Source organism: Trachurus japonicus, chromosome 9, assembly GCF_045865225.1.
Source record: "Trachurus japonicus isolate A0001 chromosome 9, Traja_1.0".
Classification (NCBI taxonomy): Eukaryota; Metazoa; Chordata; class Actinopteri; order Carangiformes; family Carangidae; genus Trachurus; species Trachurus japonicus.
The window spans coordinates 1,878,185-1,904,841 of record NC_140915.1 but is presented as its reverse complement, the minus strand read 5'-3'; the positions used below and the strand labels follow the sequence as shown (position 1 = coordinate 1,904,841).

The 26,657-nt window shown below is 45.6% G+C and overlaps 3 protein-coding genes across 3 annotated transcripts in view; 1 reads left to right on the top strand and 2 right to left on the bottom strand.

Annotated features, from left to right (window-relative positions):
* Nucleotides 1-26,657, top strand: part of LOC146980466 (endosome-associated-trafficking regulator 1-like) — a 537,750-nt gene that overhangs the window by 199,697 nt on the left and 311,396 nt on the right. The window lies entirely within an intron of this gene.
* LOC146980476 (NLR family CARD domain-containing protein 3-like) overlaps nucleotides 1-26,657 on the bottom strand; it is a 62,393-nt gene that overhangs the window by 34,887 nt on the left and 849 nt on the right. The gene's annotated exons all lie outside the window — the stretch shown is intronic.
* Nucleotides 11,702-26,171, bottom strand: LOC146980477 (NACHT, LRR and PYD domains-containing protein 3-like). The gene is made up of 8 exons (XM_085785687.1): nucleotides 25,903-26,171; nucleotides 23,799-25,634; nucleotides 23,535-23,684; nucleotides 19,824-19,850; nucleotides 19,559-19,732; nucleotides 19,294-19,467; nucleotides 12,473-12,519; nucleotides 11,702-12,334 (listed from the first exon to the last, which is right to left on the bottom strand). The coding sequence occupies exons 1-8, from the start codon at nucleotides 26,169-26,171 to the stop codon at nucleotides 11,754-11,756; spliced, it is 3,258 nt and encodes a 1,085-aa protein (XP_085641813.1). The 3' UTR covers nucleotides 11,702-11,753.

Here is a 26,657-nt window from a genome sequence, read left to right as displayed (position 1 = left end):
CACTGTTTCACCAAGACTGATACCACAATTTATCATGGTAAGGGATGTGACTCTATTTAGTGCCATCACATCCCTGGTTTGTTAATTAATATACAGTATTTAACACTGGTAGGATAAATCTGAAATGTCCTCCATCTGTACACAGGACAAACATCAGTGTGACTCACAGCAGTGATGGCCAACAAAAGACAGAAGGTATTTCAGTGTTCAGTCTGCTCCTCAGACACAGTCTCATAATTTTGACCCTGGTACAGAGGTTGCGCTAGACTTTTTCGTCGCCGGTCATTTTGACTGACGGGGTCATAAAAATTCCGTCATAATCTATTTTTACCGGTCAGTTCAATTTTTTTTAAATGATAATAATGCCATATTCAATAGCATTCAATTTTAATTCATGTTTAATTCATATCAAGTCCAAACAAATTGAACAGAGAATGCTCCGGAGCAGAGTCTGCGTCAGAGCACATCTAACCGTGGGTCAGTCAGTGAATGCGGGGGTCACTTTCTGCCACTCAACATCTAAATACAACGTAAATACCTGATGATGACATCAGTTTTCTGTCAACAATCAACATGCTAACCCATGTGTTATACCAAAACATCCAAAGGAGCACGTTTTCACATAGGCACCGCATAGTGCACCGGCGTTAGCTCTCTCTCTCTCTCTCTCTCTCTCTCTCTCTCTCTCTCTCTCTCTCTCTCTCTCTCTGTGCCTCTCATCTCTCTTTTACGCACACACGCACGCAGCCACTGCGCATCACTGAAACAACTGAAGCTATAGACCACACAGCCAGATGCAGCACAAATTCAGACAGGACAAGACCCACTCAGCTTTAAGTGTTATAAACAATGCCACGGCGGGCAGAATACATTAAAATAAGGCTTAACGTTACCTTTGGAAGAGTTGTGCGCGGCGAGTGTGTGAAACGATGATGTCCTGCCCCCACCGCTCTACCTGTACCGAGACACACCGCTGTGTAGCTGCAGCTACGTAACTTAACAGCTGACTACTGTCGGCCCCTCGGACACTGCAGCTGAATATCGCCCGTTAAATCATTATCGACCGTCATATTTGCACTGACACGACTCCCAGTCAACATTTAATCCACTTGAAGGAGTTTGAATACTGCGGGAAGCTTTCTGTCTTCTTCTCTGTTGTTAGTGTTATCCCAGGTACACTTTATTTTAATGTGCTCATTCCACTGTATCAAAGAGTAACAAAGGTGTATTAACACAACTGTTACATAGACTATGTTGTGTAACAGCACATGTGGTACACTATCAAAGACACTGGTTATTGCAGTTAATGTGTTATTATTATACACAATAAAATAAAGTGTACCTGGGATACCCAGGTACACTTTATTTTAATGTGCTCATTCCACTGTATCAAAGAGTAACAACGGTGTACTAACACAACTGTTCCATATACTAAGTTGTGTAACAGCATTCATGTTCCAAGACTCAAGAGGCAGGAGGAAGATTGATGGAAAAGGTTGCCCAGGCAACATGGGTTGTGGTTTCACCCAGTGGCGCCGCCAGCCGGAATCCTGTACGCACTGTGCGTACAATTTTTTTCATAGGTGAAAAAAAAAGAAGCAATTTTGTTTATTTTGAGGGGGTGTGATAAAGACGCTTGTTGTTTGTAACAGGCTAAACGTGCTGAGTTCATTGATTGTTAAACCAATCACTGGAAGCCTAACGTAAAAGCCAATGATTGTCGTTTACGCCATGTCATCTGTCTCTTTTTGATTTCTGGCGCCTTTTACACTACTGCTAGTGATGATTACGCCCGGTCCAGTATAGAAATGTCAAAAAGACAGTTGAGCCTTTTCCAGGCATTTGAAAGAAAAGAGATCCAAACCCACGATCACAAACACGCAGCAGAGCAGCGATAATGAAGCTCTCTCCTCTCACTCGTCTGCACCGCGATTATGGACTCATAGGCGACGATTCCAGGTTGAGCACCCACTGGGGGAGCCTCGGCCCATCAGCTGTGTGTCTGGGTATGTGTAGCCCGTATGTGTGTGTAGCCTGTGTGGATGTGTGAGTTAATATCTCACGCGCTCTGTTAAGATGAATAAACACAAACCGCTGCAGAGCGCGAGCCTGGCACAGAGGTGCGCGCTCTGGCGCATCTGGCACCGAATGGAAACTGGCTCCGCTTCGCGGCTATTTCACGTCCGACGTCCATGTTAAACACACGTTGTTATTGATATTGTAGCGTCCAAGCCGACGTAACTACAACAACATAACACAAACTTATCCGACAACTCTCACTTCTTCCTCTGCTCCTCCTCACTCACACACACAGCTGTCTTCCTCACACTCACCCCGGCCCCTCAGTGTCTCATCCAACCACCCTACCTGCCCGTACACATTCACAGTCAGTCAGAAATCACAAACATCATAACAACAACATTACTGCGGGGTCGCAACAATATTTTCAGTTGTGCAGTATATTAATGAGCGACAAGTCCCATTGCTACGTGGCATGATAAGCACACCAGTGTTTGTAGAGCCTATGGTGTGCGACCCCCCCCCCCCAAAAAAAAAATTGTTATAGCCTATTTGTCGTCTCTGTGCGTACATTGAAATTGAATCCTGGCGGCGCCACTGGTTTCACCCATTTTTCTTGCAGGTGTACCCCTTCCCCAAAGAGAGTGGCCACTTTGACAAAGTATTGTAACAAACATTTCTTATTACAAGTGTAACAAGGACCTGTAAGTACACCAAAATACACAATGTATTTACAATGTAAGTACATGCTATTACATGTAGTTACATAGGTAATTACACTGTAATTAATTAGGTAATTACACAGGAACAAGGACCCCTTAAAATAAAGTGTTACTGAGCGACCACTCCAAAAGTGTGTTTGGTGGATGTTATGATTAGATGTTATTACATGTTTGACCGCTAGGCGGCAGTACTGGTTAGTAGTCAGCTTACCGTACCATATAACGGGGTAGAGCAAGACTGCATGGAGCCACGTGTGTGTTGTTGAGAACGTGGGACATTAAACTAAGTTACTTGCTATCAACACGGCCTCATCCTTGGAACACGAACATGACATGGTACCAGGAGTAAACTCGAATGAACGACATGGATTTAAAACCACCGGAAAGTTTGAAACTAACGGGGAACGTCGACGAGAACTGGCGCACCTTCAAACAGCGGTTTCACCTTTATGTTGCTGCTATGGGACTCGAGGCTAAGCCAGAAGCAAGAAAGGTAGCGCTGCTGCTAACGATAGCAGGGCCACAGGCCATAGAAGTATTTAACACGTTCGTGTTTGACAGTCCTGAAGATAATGAAAAGTTGGATGTAGTGCTTAGCAAGTTTGATACTCACTGTTCTCCGAAGAAGAACGAGACGTACCAGAGGTACGTGTTTCGGTCTCGTACACAGCGGCAACATGAGCCCTTCGATAGCTTCCTGACGGACTTGCGGCTAAAGGCGCAGTCCTGCAACTTCGGAACGCTGACGGACTCCATGGTCCGGGACCAGATTGTCTTCGGTGTGGCGGATAAAAAGGTCAGAGAGAGGCTACTACGGGAGATGGAGCTGACGCTGGCTGGAGCCATTAAGATCTGCCAGGCCAGTGAGCTGTCCCAAAGGCACGTGAGGACGTTCAGCGAGATGTCTGCAGTCGCCTCGGCGCAGAGCGACAGCGCGGCAGCGGTTGGAGCAGTGTCGTATCAGCGGAGACGGCGCACACAGACCCGGCCTGCACAGCAGGAGGACGGGATGATAAACTGCAAGCGCTGCGGCTCACAGCACAGGCCTAGACAGTGTCCAGCGTTTGGTAAGCAATGCTCCACTTGCCAAGGCAAGAATCATTTTGCTAAACAATTCTTCTCCAAACGGAAAGAGGGGAAGAAAAGAAAAACTGTAAACTTAATAGACGAGCCTAATCTAAGTGACACGTTCTTTGTTGGAATGGTGAATTGTGAAAGTGAACAAATAAATAAACCAGACAACGTAAATGATGTCACTACAGAAGATAAGTGGATAGCTCCTCTAATGATAAATGGGACTGTAGTCACCATGAGATTGGACACTGGTGCGAAAGCAAATCTCATAAGCATGTGTGATGTGAAGGCAATGAAAAATAAGCCACAAATAAAAAGAAAAGAATCTGGACTGAAAGACTACAATGGGCGGCCAATCAAATGTTTGGGCACATGCAGGTTGAATGTCACAGTTAAAGGAAAAGTGCACCACCTATTCTTCTTTGTTGTGAATGAGGGACGGGAATCACTTCTTGGTGACAGAGCCTGTGAAGAACTGGGGCTTGTGAAAAGAGTGTATCGCATAAACCCAACAAATGACTCTATGGACACAATTGTTCAGAACTTTTCAGATGTTTTCAAGGGTTTTGGTGTTTTGCCCTTCACACATAAAATACAGTTGAAAGAAGGAGCCCAACCAGTTGTGCATGCAGCACGCAGAGTTCCCGCTCCACTGAAAGACTGCCTAAAGAAAGAACTCGACAGAATGATCATGCTAGGAGTGATCAAAAAGGTTAATGAGCCTACAGACTGGGTCAACTCACTGGTCATCACAAAGAAAAAGAATGGTGAGTTGAGAATATGTATGGACCCTAAAGACCTAAATGAGAGCATAAAGCGTGAACATTATCAAATACCTACACGTGAAGAGATCCTCAGTGAAATGTCAGGTGCCAAATACTTCACAAAGCTTGACGCCTCACAAGGCTTCTGGCAGCTGAAACTGGATGAAAGCAGCACCAAGTACTGTACCTTTAATACGCCCTTCGACAGATACTGCTTTCTCAGACTGCCTTTTGGAATCAAGTCAGCACCTGAAATATTTCACAGAGCGATGGAGCAGATCATCGAGGGCTTGGATGGAGTTCGAGTCTACATTGATGACATCATCATATGGGGTTCCACAGCCCAAGAGCACAACGAGAGGCTGAACAGAGTTATGGAGCGCATACAAAAGTATGGACTGAAACTCAACAAGAGTAAATGTGAGTTTGGCGTTCAAGAGATCCTCTTCCTGGGAGACAAGCTGTCTGCACGTGGTGTCGAGCCAGATAAAGACAAAATACATGCAATACAGAACATGCCAAGGCCCACAGACAAGACAGGGGTGCTACGCATCATGGGGATGGTGAATTTCATAGGTAAATTCATTCCCAATCTGACAGCAAAGACATCATGCATACGAGAGCTTCTGCACAGGGACTGTGAGTTTAAATGGACAGTGAAACATGAGCATGAGTGGCAAAAACTCAAGGACACACTGAGCACAGCACCCGAAGAGGATAAAGGTGTCTACAGATGCTTCCAAAGATGGTATTGGTGCTGTTCTACTCCAGGCTGAGGGTGAGCACTGGAAACCGGTAGCCTATGCATCTCGGGCTATGACAAAAACTGAATGCCGATACGCTCAGATCGAAAAAGAATGTTTGGGACTGGCGTATGGTTTGGAGCGGTTTCATAGCTACGTGTACGGCCTGCCGTCTTTCACCGTCGAAACTGATCATCGACCGCTGGTCGCCATCATCAAAAAGAATCTGAATGAAATGTCTCCACGGATTCAGCGGTTAATGATGAAGATGCAAAGGTATGATTTTGAACTGATATATACTCCAGGTAAACACCTAGTCCTTGCTGATGCCCTATCCAGAGCAACTACAGGCGACAGTGTGAGTGCAACAGACGAGGACATACAGTGTCACGTGAACATGGTGTCGGCTACACTGCCTGTGTCGGATACAAAGTCAAGACAAATAGCGGAGGCTACAGTAACGGATGCTGAGCTACAGCATGTCATGAAGAACATGGATGAGGGATGGCCAGCTGGTTCATGTCCACAATTTTACCATGTCAGAGGTGAGCTTAGTACTGTGGATGGTCTGCTGTTGAAAAAGGGCAGGATTGTTATTCCACGGGCTTTGAGAATGGACATGTTGCACAGGATACATGAAGGCCATCTCGGCATCGAAAAGTGCAAAAGGAGGGCGAGAGACACGGTTTTCTGGCCGGGACTGAACAAAGACATTGAAACACTTATAAGTAAATGTGAAACATGCCAGAAACACAGGAACAAGCAGAGCAAAGAGCCTATGGTGGTAGCTGAGGTGCCAACAGCACCATGGCACAAAGTAGGAATGGACTTGTCTCATCTCAGAGGTAAAGACTATTTAGTGGTAATGGATTACTACTCAAACTTCCCTGAGATGGCGCTACTAGCAAGCTCAACGTCAACTTGTGTCATAACACATGCTAAATCTATCTTCGCCAGGCATGGCATCCCACACATCGTGGTGAGCGACAATGGCCCCTGCTTCAGCAGCAAAGAATGGCAGAAGTTTGCAGTGCAATATGATTTCAAGCATGTGACGTCAAGCCCACACTATGCACAGTCAAACGGGCAAGCTGAAAAAGGAGTTCACATTCTCAAGCAACTCCTAAAGAAAGCTGCTGACAGTGACTCGGATCCGTATCTGGCTTTATTGAGCTACAGAGCATCACCTCTTCAGTGCGGCCTGTCACCAGCCGAACTGCTGATGAAGAGGAAGCTACGAACAACATTGCCAAGTCATCAAAACGACAAATTAAAGCAAAAGAATCACTCAAAGATTGAACATAAGCTACGACAACAGAAAATGATGCAAAAGTCATTCTATGACAGAACAACCAAGCATCTCCCTCCACTGACTACCAACGACACAGTCAGGATTGAGGATGCTGATGGATGGAGTACAAAAGCAACTGTCCTGCAAGAAGTTGCTCCACGATCATACACAGTGAAAACTGATGATGGACAAATCCTCAGACGCAATCGTCGCAGTCTATTAAAGACTCCTCAAGGGACTGTTGGTGAGCTCAGTGTAACCTGTGGTGAATCTCAGGTAACTCCCACACCTGTTATGGACTGTAACACTGACTCTCACACACCTACTCCAAGCGAACCTGAGTTAAGAAGGTCCACAAGAGAAATCAGAAAGCCTGATAGACTGAACTTATAAACAAAGAAAATTCAATATGCATGATAAAGATGTTGAACAAGATGTATATTGATTGATGTTGTGAATGTGTTCTAAATGGTCTAGCTTTGGCTTAGATATGAGTTATGCAATCTGATATAAACTGTTTATACTGCTTATGTGTTGCAGAGTTATGCTGAATGAGAAATGGTTGAAATAACTGACACAGCTAATGTGATGATTCATGTTAATGCATTTTACCTTAGAAAAAGGGGGATGTTATGATTAGATGTTATTACATGTTTGACCGCTAGGCGGCAGTACTGGTTAGTAGTCAGCTTACCGTACCATATAACGGGGTAGAGCAAGACTGAATGGAGCCACGTGTGTGTTGTTGAGAACGTGGGACATTAAACTAAGTTACTTGCTATCAACACGGCCTCATCCTTGGAACACGAACATGACAGTGGACACCGGACACCGGACGCTATGAAAAAAATGCGTGGTACCAGGCACACGTCTCCCACTGATGGTGAGTCACACCCCCTCCTCTCTCCAGTGGAGGGCTTTATAAGTGAGTAGCAGCACCTTGAAATGAATTCTGAACGGGACCGGTAACCAGTGCAGAGTGGCAAGAATGGGTGTGATGTGGTAGGGTTTTTTTGACTTTGTCAGTAGTCTGTTTTTTTTTTTTTTTACCTTGTCAGTAGTCTGGCAGTAGCCAGCCGCTCCCGGAAATGCAATTCATTTCATTTCTGAAGAGAGTCTGGCCTCATCCCCGTTGTAGCGTTTGGCCTGAAACCCTCAGAAGGCCTAAGAGCCAATCAGCGTCGCCGCTGTGATTGACACAGCACGTTGGCCAATCAGGGACCGACTGGTGCAAAGCCCCGTCACTACACCAACTTGCTGATTGGCTGAATGGGGTTGTCTGTCAACGCTACTACTCCCGCCCAGCTCCCGGCAGCTGCATTTTGGACAAGTTGAAGGCGGTCGATGGATGACTGATTAAGGCATGTGAAGAGTGAGTTACAGTAGTCCAGTCTGGATGATATGAAAGCATGTATTGACATTTCTAGTTCTGAGTGGGAAACTATGGAACGGAGCTTGGCAATGTTTCTCAGGTGGAAGAACCAGTTTGGGGAGAGGGTTTTCACATGTTTTTCTAGATGCATAGATTTGTCAAAATGCACTCCAAGGTTCTTGATGTTTGTGTGGATGTGGTTCTTGAGTGGTCCGGGATGGTCTTGTACCCTGGCTGTGACACAGTTGGAGGCTATGACTAGAACCACAGTCTTTGCAGTATTTAGCTGCAGGAGGTTGGCTGCCATCCAGCCTTCAATAGCAGCCAGGCAATCCAGGAGGGTGCTGAAGCCCTGTATTTTATCAGGTGTAAATGAAAAATGGAGCTGAATGTCATCTGCATAACAGTGATGGGAGATGCCAGGAAACTTACTGATGATGTGACTGAGTGGGAGCAGTACAGGGCGAACAGGAGAGGGGCCAGAACGGAGCCTTGAGGTACCCCACAATGCAAGGGGGTGGAGTCTGACCTGTAGGGACCGACGGCCACCGAGAAACATCTGTCGCTGAGGTATGATGCAAACCAAGCTAGGAGCCCGTCACGCCCACCCAGGCCCTGAGCCTGCCGAGGAGTAAGCTGTGATCTACAGGATCAAATGCTGCGCTTAAATCTAATAGGACCAACAGGGCGCACCATTTCACGTGGCTACGAGCAAAACCTGGAACGAGGTGGTGAGAAATAAAGAGAGAAAAACACAAAGAATAGACATGTAGCCTGAAACTGCACAATAGGAAGACTTTTCTGAGTAATCACGTGACACGACTGTGAACAGAGCGGACGTGACTTTGTGGTTGACACAGTTATTGCTGGAGTGGGGGAGGAAGTCTCAGTACTGTCATTAAACTTCATGTCTCCTTCCCTTTGTTACTTTTAGGACTTATTATTTCAGTATTAAGTTTGTGTAAATATACAGAGCTTTTTAATGGAATTGTGCAGATATGAAAATAAGACAAATCCTCCATCAGAGTTACTGAACAAGTGGCTGTAGTGAAAAACAACTGTGAACTACACTCATCTGTTCCTCAGCAAATTGAAGTGAGGGCTGAGCCTCCACCTGCAGGGAGAGCTGCACTCAGTCACAACAACAAGGTTTACACAACAAGGTTTACACACCTGTCCACCACAGTGTCATTCTGCTGTCAACCAGCAGGTGGTGCTGAAGGAAGGAAAGTTCAAATCCTTCTCACATCAAACTGTTCTTTCAAATCTTGCATAGTTCCCCTTCAATAGCTAAATGTTTAAAACACAACATTCACCACCTTCCTTCATGTGCAACTGAACATTTATCCACTGGAGAACAAACAGAACAAAGGAGAGTTCCCCTCTGGACTGAGAACATGAATCAGCTGAGTGGTAGAACAAAGACGACACTCACCAGGTGAATTCAGACCCACATCCAGTCAGAGTCGCTCTTCCTTCACCTGTAGAGGAAACACAGAGAGAAGCATCAGCATCAGTCTATAATCACTTCACAGTCAAAGAGTAGAGACATTAACATGACGACAGTGAACACAACAGGAAAGACAGGAAGTAGAAAACAGGGAACTGCAAACAGGAAATGAGAGAAAGAGTGAGAAAGAGAGAAAAGCAGCAGAACTTACAGACTTTCCATCAGGACTTTAACATGTGAGGGTCTTCATCAGTTTGTCCTTCAGTCAGTGACAGTCGACTGGTCTCTGAGCTGCTGTCAGAGAAAAGGGAAGTGGAGCGACACCACAGGAAGACCTTTCTGAGAAATCATGTCACACGACTGTGAACATAGTCGACCTGACTTTGTGGTTGACACAGTTATTGCTTGAGTTGGGGAGGGGGTCTTAGTACTGTCATTAGTGTGAATGCTGAAAGCATAAGTATTCTCTACTCTACTCTAACCAAGCCTTTTGAATAATCAATGGGTGGATCAATGGATTATCATATACATGTTAGGATGGGTGTATTTGTGTAGTCTTATCTGTCATAAACACGTATGTTGCAGAGCCTCCGCTCTCCCTGTAACAAGCTACAAGTCTTTTATTATGCTGTTAATGACGGTAAAAATGAAACGGAAGGTAAATATCCTGCTTAGTTCTCCTCCTGTCCCTAGCAACGGCCCGTTTTACCTAGCAACGGTCTGGCAATCGACTGCTGGAATTCTTTTTCTGTTGTTGTTCTGGTAATTCTACATAGTCGACCTAGTCAGTTTTCAGTTTTTTTCCTGAATGTGTCTAAATCTTATTGAACTTTTTGTATATTCCACAAGAGCACTGGTGACTCCCCTGTGTGCCCTCCTGTGTGTTTTGACCGAAGAACATGAGACCGTCAACGACCAAGTTAGTATTAGAGTTCATGTGAAAAAACGATTCTCTTTGCTGAAGCGGCTAGCTGCCCGTTAGCTCCGTGTTAGCCATGCTAACGTAGCTCGTCTCAGACATTTACCGGACTGGGATCAAACTAATACGGTTTAACATCTAATGACCACAGTTTCATGTTAGCAGAACTGGTTTGTGAACTGGGTGATGATGTGTTAAAGGGATAGTTCAACATTTTGGCAAATTCTCCTATTGACGTATTCCCTATAGTCATAGCAGTAGGTTCATCACCTTTAATTATCGGTGCATGTTGTTTTGAGATCGGCGGGGCAGAGACGTGAGCTGCCCAGTGAACACAATGGAGGTGGACGAGTTGTGACCTGCACATTCACCACGCTCTGAAATAATCATGTACAATGATGTAACATTACGACACATGAAGCAAATACTTGGAACTACTTGTGCTTTTGAAATCACTCCGCCCAGCAGCCAAAACGACTCGTACCTGCTGTCACCTGCTATAGTCAGACTGGCCAAATAAAAAACATGGTCTTCAGCATGAGTTCATGTTTATTTTATATTTTATTGTGTCAGCTTGAAACCATACAACCATGTGTCGTCGAACAGGAATGTGCACGGCCAATCAAATCCCAAACAATCCATGAACCAATCAATGATCACTAATGAACGAAAATGAAGTCATGAGTGTTAATTGGCTCCAGTTTCCAAGAAACAGCAGTTAGGTAATAATTATAGAAATATATAATTAAAAACAATCAGTCTCAAAGTCAAGATAAATTTAAATCTACAAACTTCATGAACTCAGCGTCATGGTAACAGATAAAATCATTGTCTGGTAGGATTAGTAGCTGATGGTTTTTGTGCTGCTCTACATCAGCAGGAAATGTCCATCACATATAAAACTGATTCACATTGTTTTATTTGATTCAGTAAAACCACAAAGAAAAATAAATCACACGTAATTCATTCTATTCAGTGTCTCTACAACATGATGTTTGTTTCCAGTTGTGTTTCTTGTTGTGTGTGTGTGTAGCTGTGAGCAGCTCACAAACAGCCTGTAAAGTTGAACATGAACAGTGAATGTGTTTAAAATGTGTTTTTCTCCTCAGTGACGCTGGCGGCTCAGAGACTTTTAGCTTGGTGATATTAGGCCTCGTCCTTCATCAGCAGCTGAGTAAAAGTCACCGTGGTTTTTGTCCTGTAATAATCGACGCTTCCATCTTTAAAGGAAGAGGAAGAAGTTTACAAGAATCACTGAGAAGAGTTTAAAACATCAACTGGTTTAATCCATGAATGTGAAAACGTGAGTGAGAGACAGAGACAGAGACAGACATGTAGAGACTGAACTGTCTGTTCAACAGTGAGAAGGTTTCTGTGACAGGAGGAGACTCTGATTCACTCAACACAGACTCAACCAGGAATCAGACCTGGACCTGGACCAGTCCAGTCCAAACCCAGGATAGAGAGGTTGAGTGAAGGTGGTGTTGAAGGTGTAGAGGTGGATCAGTGAGTCAGAGGAGACTCTGTAGAAGGACAGAGAGCCAGCAGGACAGTCCACATACACTGCTACTCTGTTAGAGACAGAGGAGGAGGAGGAGGAGGAGGAGGAGGAGGAGGAGCAGGAGGAGGAGGAGGAGGTGATAGGTGTTGATCTGTTATTGTGCCAGACACTGTAATCACCACCAGAGCAGTCCAGACTCCAGGACTGATCGTTCCTTCCAAACCCACAGTCATCACTGCCTCCTTTCCTTCTGATTCCTCTGTAACTCACTGATATCTCAACGTGTCCTCTCCTCTCGACCTCCCAGTAGCAGCGACCAGTCAGACCAGTTGAACACAGCAGCTGATGCCAACAGTCAAATCTGTCTGGATGATCAGGATATGACTGATCCTCATACACCCATGTTGCCTTCCTGTTGTTGTCAGACAGTTTGATCATTGTGTGCACTGTGTTTGTGTCGATTGTGAGTGGACAGGAATCTGATGGAGAGAACAAGACACAGCTGCAGTTATTGATCATGTGATCAGTTATTGACAGTTTGATGAAGACTCATGAGGTCAGTGATGTGACAGTGTGAAGATGGTTGAATGTGCTGCTCAAAGTCAAAACAGACTTACATCTCCATGGACCTGGTGTCAACCATGGGACTCCAGCAGGCTGCACCCTGAAAGGAGGAGGGGGGTCAGAGCAGCACCTTCTCTGTCAGCATGCACACATGGACATTACATGGCTCTCACACACACACTGTTTTATCACTGTGTTCACATGGAGGCTGGTATGTCTGGATGAACACTGAGCACAGAGAAGAAGGAGCTGGAGTCTTTATCTAGTGATGATACAGAGCAGGAGGACACCAGGAGGAAACACTTCATCATGTCTTTTCTCCATGTCATGTCACTGCAGTGTGAGACACACACTTTCACTCTCTGACTCTCAAGCTGCACAAACACACGTCACAGCAAAGAAGATGAAGACACAACAGGTGCAGCTGACCAGCCCAGATATCCCACAATGCACCAGGAAAGGCACAGGTGAAGACACGTTTGTTAGAGCTCAGTGAAACAGAGAGTTTAGTGAGAAACACTGAGTGTGAACACAACTTGTGTTTGTTTGAAGAAAACTCCCCAGGAAGCTGAAGAATGAGGCTGTGAGCAGGTTTCCACAGGAGCCACAGCCAAGGGCGTCAGTTTACTTTGAAAAGTGGTGGGGACAATGACCATATGCAACCCCCCCCCCCCCCCCTTGGAAGCCTGGACCATGGACCTGATGGGGCTGGACTCACGGCCATTTTGACAGATTAGATGTTGATTTCATTAACAGTGACTTTGCACCCGAACAGGGGCGGGGTTATGGGATGGCTACTTGGGCCGGATGTTTTACAGTAGGGGCAAAAAAAACCTCAACGCGGTTTATGTCTCCCTCCGCTGACCGCACCAGTCTGAAGTGCAGCCTCATGGACGTCGGGACTGTTTATTGAGAGGGGGGGGGGACGCACACTTAGCAGTGATTATGTGATCTGAAGTTACTTTATAGTAATAACTGGCATACCGCATCATTACATCAAATAATGGCCGGTATTCAATCATTACACCAACAAAAAAAAGGCCGGCCCTAAATACAAGAAAAACAAACAAACAAACAAAAAAAACTAATGTGTGGACTGTCTGTGAAGACTGACGGGAGTGAAGCTGCCTCGTCCTCTGCTTCAGAGAGGGACAGCTTTCCACTGTCGGACCTGGGTCTCTGCTCTGTGTCCGCAGCCCCAATGGATGTATTATAGATTCATGGACGAAGACGGACCGCAGCGCGCCACACGCTGTAAAAATGCACACAAGCACATTTTGACTGGACTTGAAGTCAGAGTCCAGAGGAAGCAGAGAAACTGTAGAGCAGAGAGAAGCAGGCTCAGCTCAGAGCACATGGACTCAGACAGGAAGTGAAGCTCCAGCGGCTGGAGACTTTCATTAAGGAGCCACTTTGTGGCTTCATCTGATCTGGAGTCAGCACACACACAGTCTGAAAACAGCTGTTTGACCACACACACATTCAGCCACAAACACTGATTATTACACTGTTCACTACACTCACTGTCTTCTGATTGACAGCTCCAGGCCTCTGGACAGTGAGGACATCTGGATGTCACACTGTGATTGACTGTCTCCTCAACACAACAACACATCTCATCAGGACAAGACCAGGATCTCAGAGAGACTGAGCTGATTATTGATCATCAATATCTGACCAGACAGAGAGGGTTGGAGACTCTGGAAAAACGCTTCTATCTGGCCACATTTTGAAAATACAAAGTCAAAAGTCCCAGCCCCTTTCCTCAGACTTCTCTCTGAAGCCACGCCTTCACCTTTACGTGGACCTGGGTGAAGACTGTGATCACGCACGCGAGAGAGTGAGATGGCAGCTTGATTGGGCATAGGCAGAACCAGACATGAAGGCATCTGATCGGTTTTTCCTTTTCGGAGAGAAAAGCATGTATTGGTCAGAGTTTTGTCTATCCTGCAGCTGCCACAGAGGTCCGATTGTTTTTGTTCCTTTTTCTGAATAGATAATGTAGCTATTGACTAGGGCCTGACCGATATGGATTTTTTGGAGCCGATGCCGATTACGATTATTAGGGGGGAAAAAATCCGATAACCGATTAATCGGCCGATTATTTTTTTTAATATAAAGTTTTAAAATGTGATTAATTTAAGTAATATATCTACATAAATTATATAATATATAAATTAGGGCTTTCCTTGGTCAATTGGTTGCAGGAAAAAACAACAACATTTGGAGCTCTGTCTTGTCAAAATTACAGTTTTTCTCTGTTGGTTTGGCTCATTTCTTGAAACAGAAATTACATTCTTAAAACTACAAGACCATTTGGCCAAACAGTCTTACAGTTCTGCACAACATTACAGCTCACTAGCAAAAGCGCATATCTCTCCCAAAACTGTTCACACATGCTTCAAAACTAGATTCCTTTACCATGTAAAGTGTCAGTACCATCAAAATGGCAAAGATCTTTCTCAATTGCTTTTGGCTCATTTGCATTCACTTAGTGCTTTTACCAAAAATAAACTGGATGGTTCAGCATAACACCATGGATGAGCTGCAGAACCTCATATCTCTCCCAAAACAGTTTACTTATGTGTCAAAACCAAACTTCTTTCTCATGTAAGTAGTCAGTGCCCCCAAAATGCATCATCCCTGTGGCATTCTGTGAGCACTGCAAGTCAAAATGCTTAGATGTTTTGTCACTATGGCAGAGACGTATAAAACCTAAGAAAAGGACTTTACAGTAAGAGCAGCCTCCAAAGTTTGACATCACACACACTGCACTCATATTGCCAAGGAAATTGTAACCATTTTTATTCACATATAGCCTACATAAAGTAACTCAAGATTATGTACTGTAAAAACAAAATGTATAGGCCTACAGTTCTCTGTACATGTCTGAAATATGAACACAAAAAAAAACAGAAAAAATATACCAAGTCTATAGTGCAGTAAACAAAGTTTCACGAGTAGAGACATTTTCACTGGTCATCACTGTCATCACCCTCTGTCTCCTGGCCACCATCTTCATCCTCCTGAACATCCATACGCTGCGCTCTGATTGGCCACATATTTTCATCAACATCACAGCGGATATTTTCCCTCGCGATGCAGGCCCTAGCCCTAGCCAAGCTCTATATATACGCGTTTGGCAGCATTCACAATCATAGACAGCACCAGTCAGGTAGCTAAACAGCTGATTGATTGGTCATCTGAGATGTAGGAACTCCTCCTTCGTTAGTCAAGTTCTAATTTCACCTGACTGTCAATTACTGTCATGAATTTATGAAATGCTGCAAGAAATTCATATGGTTTTCATGGTATTAGCCTACAGTATGTTGACTAATTTTGACAGTTGAACAGACTATTGTGCATATGATGATTTACACAGTGAAATCATGCTGACATGTTTTGGAGAGAGCAACCATTAGACTGAGAATCAACTAATCAGCTTAGATCAGCAAGATCTATTCATTTGGAAAATGTGCTAAATGTATGCTCATTGTGTTAACTCTAGGGTACTTGTACATAACCATTTGCAAAGATGTACTAAGACACTTGAGACATGTACTAAGACATTTGCAATTTGATGAAATCAATGAGAAATGCCATTCTGTTGTGAACATTTGCAAGGTGGTTTGGAGATTTGTCCATGTTATTTTGAGAATGTAATTTTTGTTTCAAGAATTGAGCCAAACCAACAGAGAAAAACTGTAAGTCAAAATCAATGACTGAACTGTGAAAGGCTGTAGGCTTTTAATTTGAAGGGCCAGATACAGGAAGTCATGACACGTGAAACTTTTCTGTTGTTGTTGTTTTTACACGGCACGGTGGTCTCTCTCTCTCTCTCTCTCTCTCTCTCTCTCTCTCTCTCTCCCCCTCTCTCTCTGTTTTGCGACTTTTTCCAATAGGCTGTTGTTCCTGACGTTTCTGGTTTGTTGACTCCGACGTGGAAGCACGTATCACCGCTGTTTTCAATGTTTAGCGGGTGCTGCCGCGAGCCCCGGTCCCACAGCTCTCAGTGTGTCACGGAGCAGAGACATGATAGCCCCGCTGCAGTCAGAGACCCGCACCGCCGCCCCTCCTCCCCCCCGTGTTACAGCCTCAGTCAGCTCAGTCACTCACCCACCTCATCTAGGTAGGCTACTGTGTTTATTGGTGATAAACGGGCATACTGCCTGTAATTAGCCTACGGTAAAACCCGACCGGCTTGTTGAATCTCGGACCCAACACGGCCGGAGTCACGAGCATTAATTAATTCACCCGACCACGGCAAAAAAGAAAAGAAAAGGAAAGCATGTCCTGCTCAGTCACTCTGCTGTGAGGTGGTTATAGTGGATAGTGGAGAGAGAGGATGCGCCCTCTACAGGATAAATAGCCTAATGTCGGGGGATATTTTTAAATGGGGGAACATTTTCAAAGTAAAACCAAGTCTTATTCCCTGCATTTTATTTCTGAAAATATCGGCGACAATCGGCGAGTTTTGGCCGATTACCGATTATTCTCAAATGGTCTATAATCGGCCGATTTAATCGCCCTAGTATTGACTACTCTCAGGATGGAAGGGGCAGATCCGCGGGCAACAGTCTGCATGTGGCTGTTGGCCCCGCACCTCGATTCTTCGTTTTCCTTTGTCTTTGTTTGGGGATTAGGATTTAGTTTTGGTTGTCGCTATTTTGTTTGGGGATTGATTTTCCCCCTGGTTTTCTTGTGTTTTTCTTTTAGGTTATGGGTGGCGTCCTTGTTTTGTATTCTCTTTGATCCTTTTGTTTTGTTATTGGTTTAACGCCACCCTTTACGTCCCCATTTTCCTGTTACAATTATTTTTTAACCAATAAATCCACGTATCATTGCCCCTTGGTTCCCTGCGCACTCTTTTGTTACTGCTCCCTCACCCCTAGACACAAGGGGGGTCGTAACAAACCCCAACCCTAACCATTTCACCCAGTAATAATAATAATAATAATAATGGATTACATTTATATAGCGCTTTTCTACCGTTACCCGATACCCAAAGCGCGTACAGTAACCATTATTCATTCATACACATTCACACCGGTGGTGGTAAACTACGTGTGTAGCCACAGCTGCCCTGGGGCAGACTGACGGAAGCGTGGCTGCCATTTCGCGCCAAACGGCCCCTCCGACCACCACCATGATCATTCATACGCATGCACACGAGGCAAGTGGGGTTAGGTGTCTTGCCCAAGGACACTACGACAGAGACTGGGAGAGAGCGGGATTCGAACCGCCAACCCTCTGATTATTGGACGACCCGCTCTACCGCCTGAGCCACTGCCGCCCCCAGTATAACAAAAAGTGTTTCTGAACATGATTACCAACCATAACTTTAAACCAGCAGCAGCTGAAATGTTTCCTCATCAACTCTGAAATAAAGTCTGATCCAAACATCTGGAGAGACTCAGAGCACAGCTGCCAACATCTGGTTTCATCACTGACATCTCTTCTACTGAATATGAAACAGTGAGTCATGGTGAGACACTGAAGTCATCATGAGGAGAAACTCCTGATCCCAGTAGTTCATCACTGTGACTGATGAAAGCTGCACAGCTCATGTTTGAAACACTCAGAGATTTGGGCTTCAGTATAAACTGTGTTGGGACGAGTCAGACTGAGACAGAGGACGTCAGTGGAGTGGGCGGAGCTTCACTGTGGCCTACACCACCTCTGGATATGGTCTGAGTGATCAGATCTGATGTTATCAATGCATCAATCACCTGAGACAGATGTTAATACCAGGTGTGACCAGGTGTGAACGGGGCCATAGAACATGTTCCAGCTCCTCCTCCTCTATCAGACAGTAGGGACTTTAAGCAACGGCGGATTTTGCCACGGCTACGGCAGCCGGAAATAGATCTTTGCTCCGCTGATCGAGACTGAAGCCGTTGTGCCGGCGTTGCCTGCCATCGCCGGCTGATCTACCACGGCAAATCAAGCGTTCTCACGTTGTCGCTACAACGCGTGTCTCAGGCGAGTGAATTAAATGGTTTTCATTGTATTTCTGAAATGAAACATGTTAGTGTGAGAGAGTGAGCCCCCCTTAATGAAAAATAAACAGCTGTGCGCCCCCCCTCCCCCCAAAAAGAGCCTATTTATCAGTTGACTTGACCAAAACAATATTTGATTCGTTAAACATAAATTGGTCTTCCCTGTAGGATTTGTTTGATTTAGCCTACAATCTTATTTCTCAGCATATAGGCTAGGTCTATTAATTAATAAATAAACATTAAGCACTGACGAATACGCCTATTGATACAGGACTCTGTAACACAACTCATCACACAGTCATGCTCTCCCTGTGTGATCACCTAGGAAGCAGACAGTCTGAGGTTGAAGTTTAGGTGACACTGTGACAGGTCACTGTAGCCTACGTCTTGACCACATGTCAGCTGTTCAGCTGTAGTAGAGAACTCAGCTGTTTTCAGCTCCACCGCACATAGCGTTTTTTTTTTTTTTTAGGAGCTCCGGTATATTGCGGCTTTATGCGGGAGGACACGCGATAAACTACAGCTGATCCAATGTATTTATCTGAGCTTGGTCACTGTGAGAGGCACCGGTCGCTTTGAGCTGCGTTCATATGAAGTTCCATCTGACGCTGTGCAGCACACCTGACGCAGGACAGGGCATTCTGACAGGTCTGCGCTCAAATCAGCTGTGTTTATACCCTCACCCTGTCACGTGAGCGATCAGCTGTTTGATCTGACAGCTACCGCAGCTGCAGCATCTTGCTTATTGACTACTACGGATTTGACGGCTACGGCACCAGCGTCAGGAGAGATTTATTTCCGGCTGCCTTAGCCGTGGCAAAATCCACCGTTGCTTAAAGTCCCCATTGTGTGTGGCTGCAGCAGCCTCTCCATACCTGAGAGTCTCCAGTCTCCAGTCTGGATCCTCCAGTCTGTCTGACAGCAGCTTCACTCCTGAGGCTCCTGGATGGTTGTAGCTCAGGTCCAGCTCTCCCAGATGGGAGGGGTTGGAGCTCAGAGCTGAGGCCAGAGAAGCACAGCCTTCCTCTGTGACCAGACATCCTGACAGACTGAACACACACAACAACACACAGGAAACCACTGTCAACACCTGGAGGTGTGTTCACATGTCATCAGATAAACAGCTGGATGGATCCTCACCTGAGAGTCTCCAGTCTACAGTGTGGACTCTGCAGTCCACCAGACAACAGCTTCACTCCTGAGTCCTGCAGGTCGTTGTTACTCAGTTCCAGCTCTCTCAGATGGGAGGGGTTGGAGCTCAGAGCTGAGGCCAGAGAAGCACAGCCTTCCTCTGTGATTAGACATCCTGACAGACTGAACACACACAACAACACACAGGAACCCTCTGTCAACACCTGCTGCTGTGTTCAAGTGGCATCAGATAAACAGCTAGATGGATCCTCACCTGAGAGTCTCCAGTCTACAGTGTGGACTCTCCAGTCCACCAGACAGCAGCTTCACTCCGGAGTCCTGCAGGTTGTTGTTACTCAGGTCCAGAGTCTCCAGTCTACAGTGTGGACTCTCCAGTCCAACTCAACTCAACTCAACTCAACTTTATTTATAGAGCCCTTTAAAACAACCACAGCTGAAACAAAGTGCTGTACATAATGCAACAGAAGAATAAATATAACATAATAATTGTTAATTGCTTTTAAAACAATTTAAAAGCAATAAAACAATTTAGAATTTAAATAAAACAATTAAAAATAAAAATAAAAAAACATTAAAAACAATGAATAGAACAAACCATAAAACACTAAAACAGAGGTAGAGTCTCATGCTGAGTTGAACGCCAAAGAATAAAAGTGGGTTTTAAGACTAGTTTTAAAAATGGACAGTGAGGAGGCCTGTCTAATGTGGAGGGGAAGCTCGTTCCACAATTTTGGAGCGGCAACTGAAAAGGCTCTGTCCCCTCTGAGCTTCCGTTTGGACCTCGGTACCTCCAGGAGCAGCAGATCAGCTGACCGGAGGCACCGAGCAGGGGCGTAGGGGTGAAGAAGCTCAGAGAGGTAAGATGGGGCCAGTCCATTTAAAGATTTAAAAACAAATAAAAGAATCTTAAAATGAACTCTAAAGTGCACAGGCAGCCAGTGGAGGGAGGCCAGGATGGGGGTGATGTGCTCCCTCTTACGTACTCCAGTTAGCAGGCGTGCGGCCGCATTTTGCACCAACTGGAGACGTGCAAGGGAGGACTGGCTAACTCCAAAATAAAGTGCATTACAGTAATCCAGCCGAGATGTGATGAAGGCATGGATTACTGTTTCAAAGTGCTGATGTGCAAGAAGTGGTTTGACCTTTGCCAGCTGTCTAATTTGGAAGAAGCTGGACTTTACCACAGAGCTAATTTGTCGATCCAGTTTAAAATCACTGTCCATCTTAAAACCCAAGTTTAAAACTGTTGGCTTTGTAAACTCTGCCAAAGGGCCCAAGTCAACAGGGGGGGGTTCGCAGAGGCCACTGGGACCAAACACCATCACTTCTGTTTTCTTCTCATTAAAATTTAAAAAGTTGAGGGCCATCCAGGCTTTGATGTCCTCAAGACATGCAAGAAGTGGTGCGAGGGAGAAGGCATTTTTCTTTTTTAGAGGCACATAAATCTGACTGTCATCGGCATAAAAATGGAAGGATATGCCATGCTTCCTCAGAATGGATCCCAGTGGCAATAAGTACAGAGAGAAAAGTAGGGGTCCTAAAATCGACCCCTGTGGAACCCCATATGGCAGTGGAGCAGAGCTGGATTTCGAGTCCCCAAGGCTCACACTCATTGATCTACCGGTAAAATATGACTTGAACCAGTCTAGTGCAGTACCACGTATACCCACTAGGTAGCGTAGCCGAGCCACTAGGGTGTTGTGATCCACGGTATCAAACGCTGCAGTCAAGTCTAATAAAACCAAAATAACATGTTCACCAGAGTCATTTGCCAAGAGTATGTCATTGAACACTCTAATCAAAGCTGACTCGGTGCTATGCAGACTTTTAAAACCTGACTGGAAGACCTCCAAGACATCTTGTTCATCTAAAAACGACTTGAGTTGAGTGAACACAACTTTTTCTAAAATTTTGGAAATAAAAGGCAGCTTAGAAATAGGTCTAAAATTGGCCAGCACACTGCCATCAAGGCCAGGTTTTTTAAGTAGGGGCTGGACCACAGCATGTTTAAAACACTGAGGAACAACACCAGAGGACAGACTGGTATTGATGATGGACAGGACAGACTGACCTAAACATGGGAAAACTTCTTTTAAAAAACCAGGAGGGACCACATCATACGGAGAGCCTGATGGTTTAAGGTGGCCAATCAGGTCTTCTAAAAATGATAAGGACACCGGCTCAAACATTTCAAAAGTTGCAGAACAAGGAACAGGAACAGAGGGGTCCGATGCAGGAGCTGAAATGAGAGCCCTTACAGTAGCAACTTTATCGATAAAAAAGTCCAAGAAGCTATTGCAAGTCTCAGGGGATGCCTCCAAGATGACAGGCTGTGGGGCATTAAGAATGGTGTCAATTGTTTTAAATAATACACGGGGATTGTGGCGATTTAACTCGATGAGGTTTGCCAAGTATTTTTGTTTGGTTTCTTTGACCGTGTCCTGGTAGCAGCGCCAGCAGTCTTTTAAGATTTGGAAGGAAACCTGCAGCTTGTCCTTCTTCCACCTCCGCTCGGCTTTGCGGCACTCCCGTCTAGCTGCACGAGTCTCCTCACTAAACCAGGGCTCAGGTTTAGGCTTGGGCTGCACATTTTTTATCGGAGCCACAGAGTCCAATATGGTTCGGCAGGAGGAGTTAAACCAAGAGCTGAGCTCCTCTGTGGTAGCAGAGGCAGGACAGGCAGAGAGCTGATTAAAAGCCACAGAAAACTGACCGGCAGTTGAAGGGTTAAAAAACCGACGGCTCTGAACAGAGGCGCCACATTTAGACTCAGCACAGGATAAAACAGTCTCAAACAAAACAGGCATATGATCAGAAAACGCATCGTCACAAATCTCCAGGTTAGACACAGATAAACCACAAGAGAGGACGAGGTCTAACGTGTGTCCAAGTTCATGTGTGGGGCCAGATACACACTGCACCAGGTTAAAAGAGTCAATAAGGCTTAAAAAGTCCTTCACCAAAGGCTTTTCAGGACAACACACATGAATATTAAAATCCCCCAGAAAAATGGCACGGTCATATTTCGGCATGATTTCAGCCAAAAGACCAGAAAAGTCATTTACAAAGTCCTTATTGTATTTCGGGGGTCGGTATATGACAGCACACAGCACCGGGTCTGAACGACCGACCTCAAATAAAGTCACTTCAAAGCTTTGAGGTGAGGATAAAACTGTGCGCTGTTTACATTTGAAAGTGTTTTTAAAAACCACCGCCGTCCCTCCTCCACGACCCGATGTCCGCGGGGTATTAAAACAACAACAGTCAGCAGGTAACAGCTCAGCCAGAGCGCTGGACTCACCGGCACCAATCCATGTCTCCGTCACACAGAGGAAATCCAGGGCACGGGAGCAGAAAAAATCCCTCAGGATGAAAGCTTTGCTTGCCAGGGATCTGGCGTTCACCAGGCCAATCCTGGTGGGAGCTGGGGGCCGTAATCCAGCGGAACGAGAGGCCCGGGGAAACGTCCGCAGGAGCCGACGATCCACACCGCGCCGAGAGGCCCGGAAAGGGCAGAGGCGGCGAGGCAGGAGTCCCTCAGAGGATCCGACGACAGGTACCAGGCAGACATCGGCGGGGTCGAGGAAGCGTCTGGGCACCGCGAAACCGGATGATAATCCATATCCTGACCAGGAGGAGGACGAAGAGCGAGACAGCCAGAGCTTCAGCTTCACCAGCCGGCCACCGCGACTGCCGCGGCGACGGGGGCGCTTCCGCCGAGGAGGTAGGGCCGAGGCCCGGCACAGGTGAGGCGGAAGCCCCGCCAGGAACGGAGGACAAGTATTTTGTCCATCCTGATAAAACGCACCTAAGTGTGCAACATTCTGCCTGATTAGCAGGAGAGACTGGCGATCATACACCAGCAGAGACTCAGTTTGTCTAGTACCGATGGTTAAAAACAGTAAAAACAACAAGCATTGCAGGAGCAGCAGACGGCCGGCCACACACACTGGCGCCATCTTGCCTACTCTCCAGTCCAGCAGACAGCAGCTTCACTCCTGAGTCCTGCAGGTTGTTGTTACTCAGGTCCAGGTGTCTCAGACTAGAGGACTGGGAGCTGAGGACTGAGGACAGAGCTTCACAGCTTCTCTTTGAGAGCTTACAGCCGCTCAGTCTGAAGAGATGATCATGAGGAATTAAAGAAGAAAGGGATTTATTTTCTGTCCTGTTGAAAAGACAGAAGTGTTTTTATACAATGATGAATAAATCCAACTATCTCTACACTTACAGAGCTTTGTTGGAGGCTTTGACCACTGGCAGCAGCCTCAGAAGAGTCTCCTCTGAAGCAGAGTATTTCTTCAGGTCAAACTCGTCCAGATCTTCTCCTGATGACAGTAAGATGAAGCCCAGAGCCGACCACTGAGCAGGAGACAGTTTATCTGTGGAGAGATGTCCTGATCTCAGGGACTGTTGGATCTCCTCCACTAGAGAACGATCATTCAGTTCATTCAGACAGTGGAACAGGTTGATGCTTTTCTCTGCAGACACATTCTTACTGATCTTCTTCTTGATGTACTGGACTGTTTTCTGATTGGTCTGTGAGTCACTTCTTGTCTGAGTCATCAGATCTCGTAGGAGATTCTGATTGGTCTCCAATGAAAGACCCAGGAGGAAGCGGAGGAACAAGTCCAGGTGTCCATTTGGACTCTTTAAGGCCTCGTCCACAGCGCTCTGGTAGAAATGTGTAGATTTGTCTCTAAACACTTGAGACCACCTGGATGTTGTTTGTTGTTGTGACATCAGGTTGCGTCCAGAGTTGATGAAGGTCAGATGGACATGAAGAGCAGCCAGAAACTCCTGAACACTCAGATGGACGAAGCAGAACACCTTGTCCTGGTACAGGCCGCTCTCCTCTTTAAAGATCTGTGTGAACACTCCTGAGTACACTGAGGCTGCTCTGATATCGATGCCACACTCTGTCAGGTCTGATTCATAGAAGATCAGGTTTCCTTTCTGCAGCTGCTCAAAAGCCAGTTTTCCCAGAGACTCAATCATCTTCCTGCTCTCTGGACTCCAGTGTGGATCTGTCTCAGCTCCTCCATCATACTTGGCCTTCTTCAGTTTTAGATGAACCACCAGGAAGTGGATGTACATCTCAGTCAGGGTCTTGGGCAGCACTCCTCCCTCTCTGGTCTTCAACAGCTTCTCCAGAACTGTAGCAGTGATCCAGCAGAAGACTGGGATGTGGCACATGATGTGGAGGCTTCGTGAAGTCTTGATGTGGGAGATGATCTCTCTGGCCTGCTTCTCATCTCTGAACCTCTTCCTGAAGTACTCCTCCTTCTGTGGGTCAGTGAACCCTCTGACCTCTGTCACCATGTGAACACACTCAGGAGGGATCTGATTGGCCGCTGCAGGTCGTGTGGTTATCCAGAGGCGAGCAGAGGGAAGCAGCTTCCCCCTGATGAGGTTGGTCAGCAGCACGTTGACTGAAGTGGACTCTGTCACATCAGTCAGGATCTCAGTGTTGTGGAAGTCCAGAGGAAGTCGACACTCGTCCAGACCGTCAAAGATGAAGATCACCTGGAACTGATCAAAGCTGCAGATTCCTGCTTCTTTGGTTTCAGAGAAGAAGTGATGAACAAGTTCCACCAAGCTGAACTTTTTCTCTTTCAGCACATTCAGCTCTCTGAAGGTGAAGGGAAATGTTAAGTCTATGTCCTGGTTGGTTTTGCCTTCAGCCCAGTCCAGAGTGAACTTCTGTGTTAAGACTGTTTTCCCAATGCCAGCCACTCCCTTTGTCATCACTCTTCTGATTGGTCGGTCTCTTCCAGTTGAGGCTTTAAAGATGTCTTCTTGTCTGATGGTTGTTTCTGGTCTGTCTGGTTTCCTGGACGCTGTTTCAATCTGTCTGACCTCATGTTCATCATTGACCTCTCCAGTCCCTCCCTGTGTGATGTAGAGCTCTGTGTAGATCTGGTTCAGAAGGGTTTGGTGTCCTGCTATAGCGATGCCCTCAAACACACACTGGAACTTCTCCTTCAGGTTGTCTTTGAGTTTAGGCTGGCATTTGTGAAGAGCTTCTGAATGAATAAACAGATAATAGGACAGTAAGGTAAAGGTCCTCGTAACAACAGGTCACAGTAAATGAATCTAAACACAGAAATATTTGGATCTAAATTCATGTAGTCATGGTGATGACTACAACCATGAAATGTGACATCCCCTCACAAAAGGTGCTGAACTTCACCTGTTGCTGCTTCTGCTGACGGGTCTTGTCCTGTTGGAGGAAAGGGAATAATTTACTATGAGGAGTAGCAGGACCAACCCAGTTGACTTTGTCCTCTGTGTGGAAATATTTACAAAGCCAAGATATTTAACAAAGGTAAAACACTGGCTGCACTTCCCATGACTGACCTTCATTAATTCCCATCTTCTTCAGAATTAACCTCGCCACCTGCAGAACTTTTTCAGTAGTGTGCATGCCGACCATCAAGTCCACTGTTTTCTCTCTGCTTGCATCCTCCAGCTTACACGTTGGGATGGCAGGGAAACCATCCAGTAAGTCAGCATCCTGCAGGTACCACTGGAAGCGTGTCAGCTCTTCTTTCCCCAAATTCATCAAAATCTGCAGCAGCTGCTCCTTCACAGACGTCGCCATCTTTGTTGCCTGACAGAACCAGATCAGTGACACTGTTTCACCAAGACTGATACCACAATTTATCATGGTAAGGGATGTGACTCTATTTAGTGCCATCACATCCCTGGTTTGTTAATTAATATACAGTATTTAACACTGGTAGGATAAATCTGAAATGTCCTCCATCTGTACACAGGACAAACATCAGTGTGACTCACAGCAGTGATGGCCAACAAAAGACAGAAGGTATTTCAGTGTTCAGTCTGCTCCTCAGACACAGTCTCATAATCTTGACCCTGGTAGTTTTTGGTTTTTGTGAAATCTGTTTTTGTGTGCAAAGTAAATTAAATCAAGCATCCAAAATAAAACTATGGTATAAAAATGATTTGCTCTGTTTAAAAAGGACAGTCAATCACACAATCAGTATAAAACACATTTAGAACTTCAAGACAATATAGTTTAGATCAGCCTTTCTCAAAGTGGGTGCCGCGGCACACTGGGGTGCCG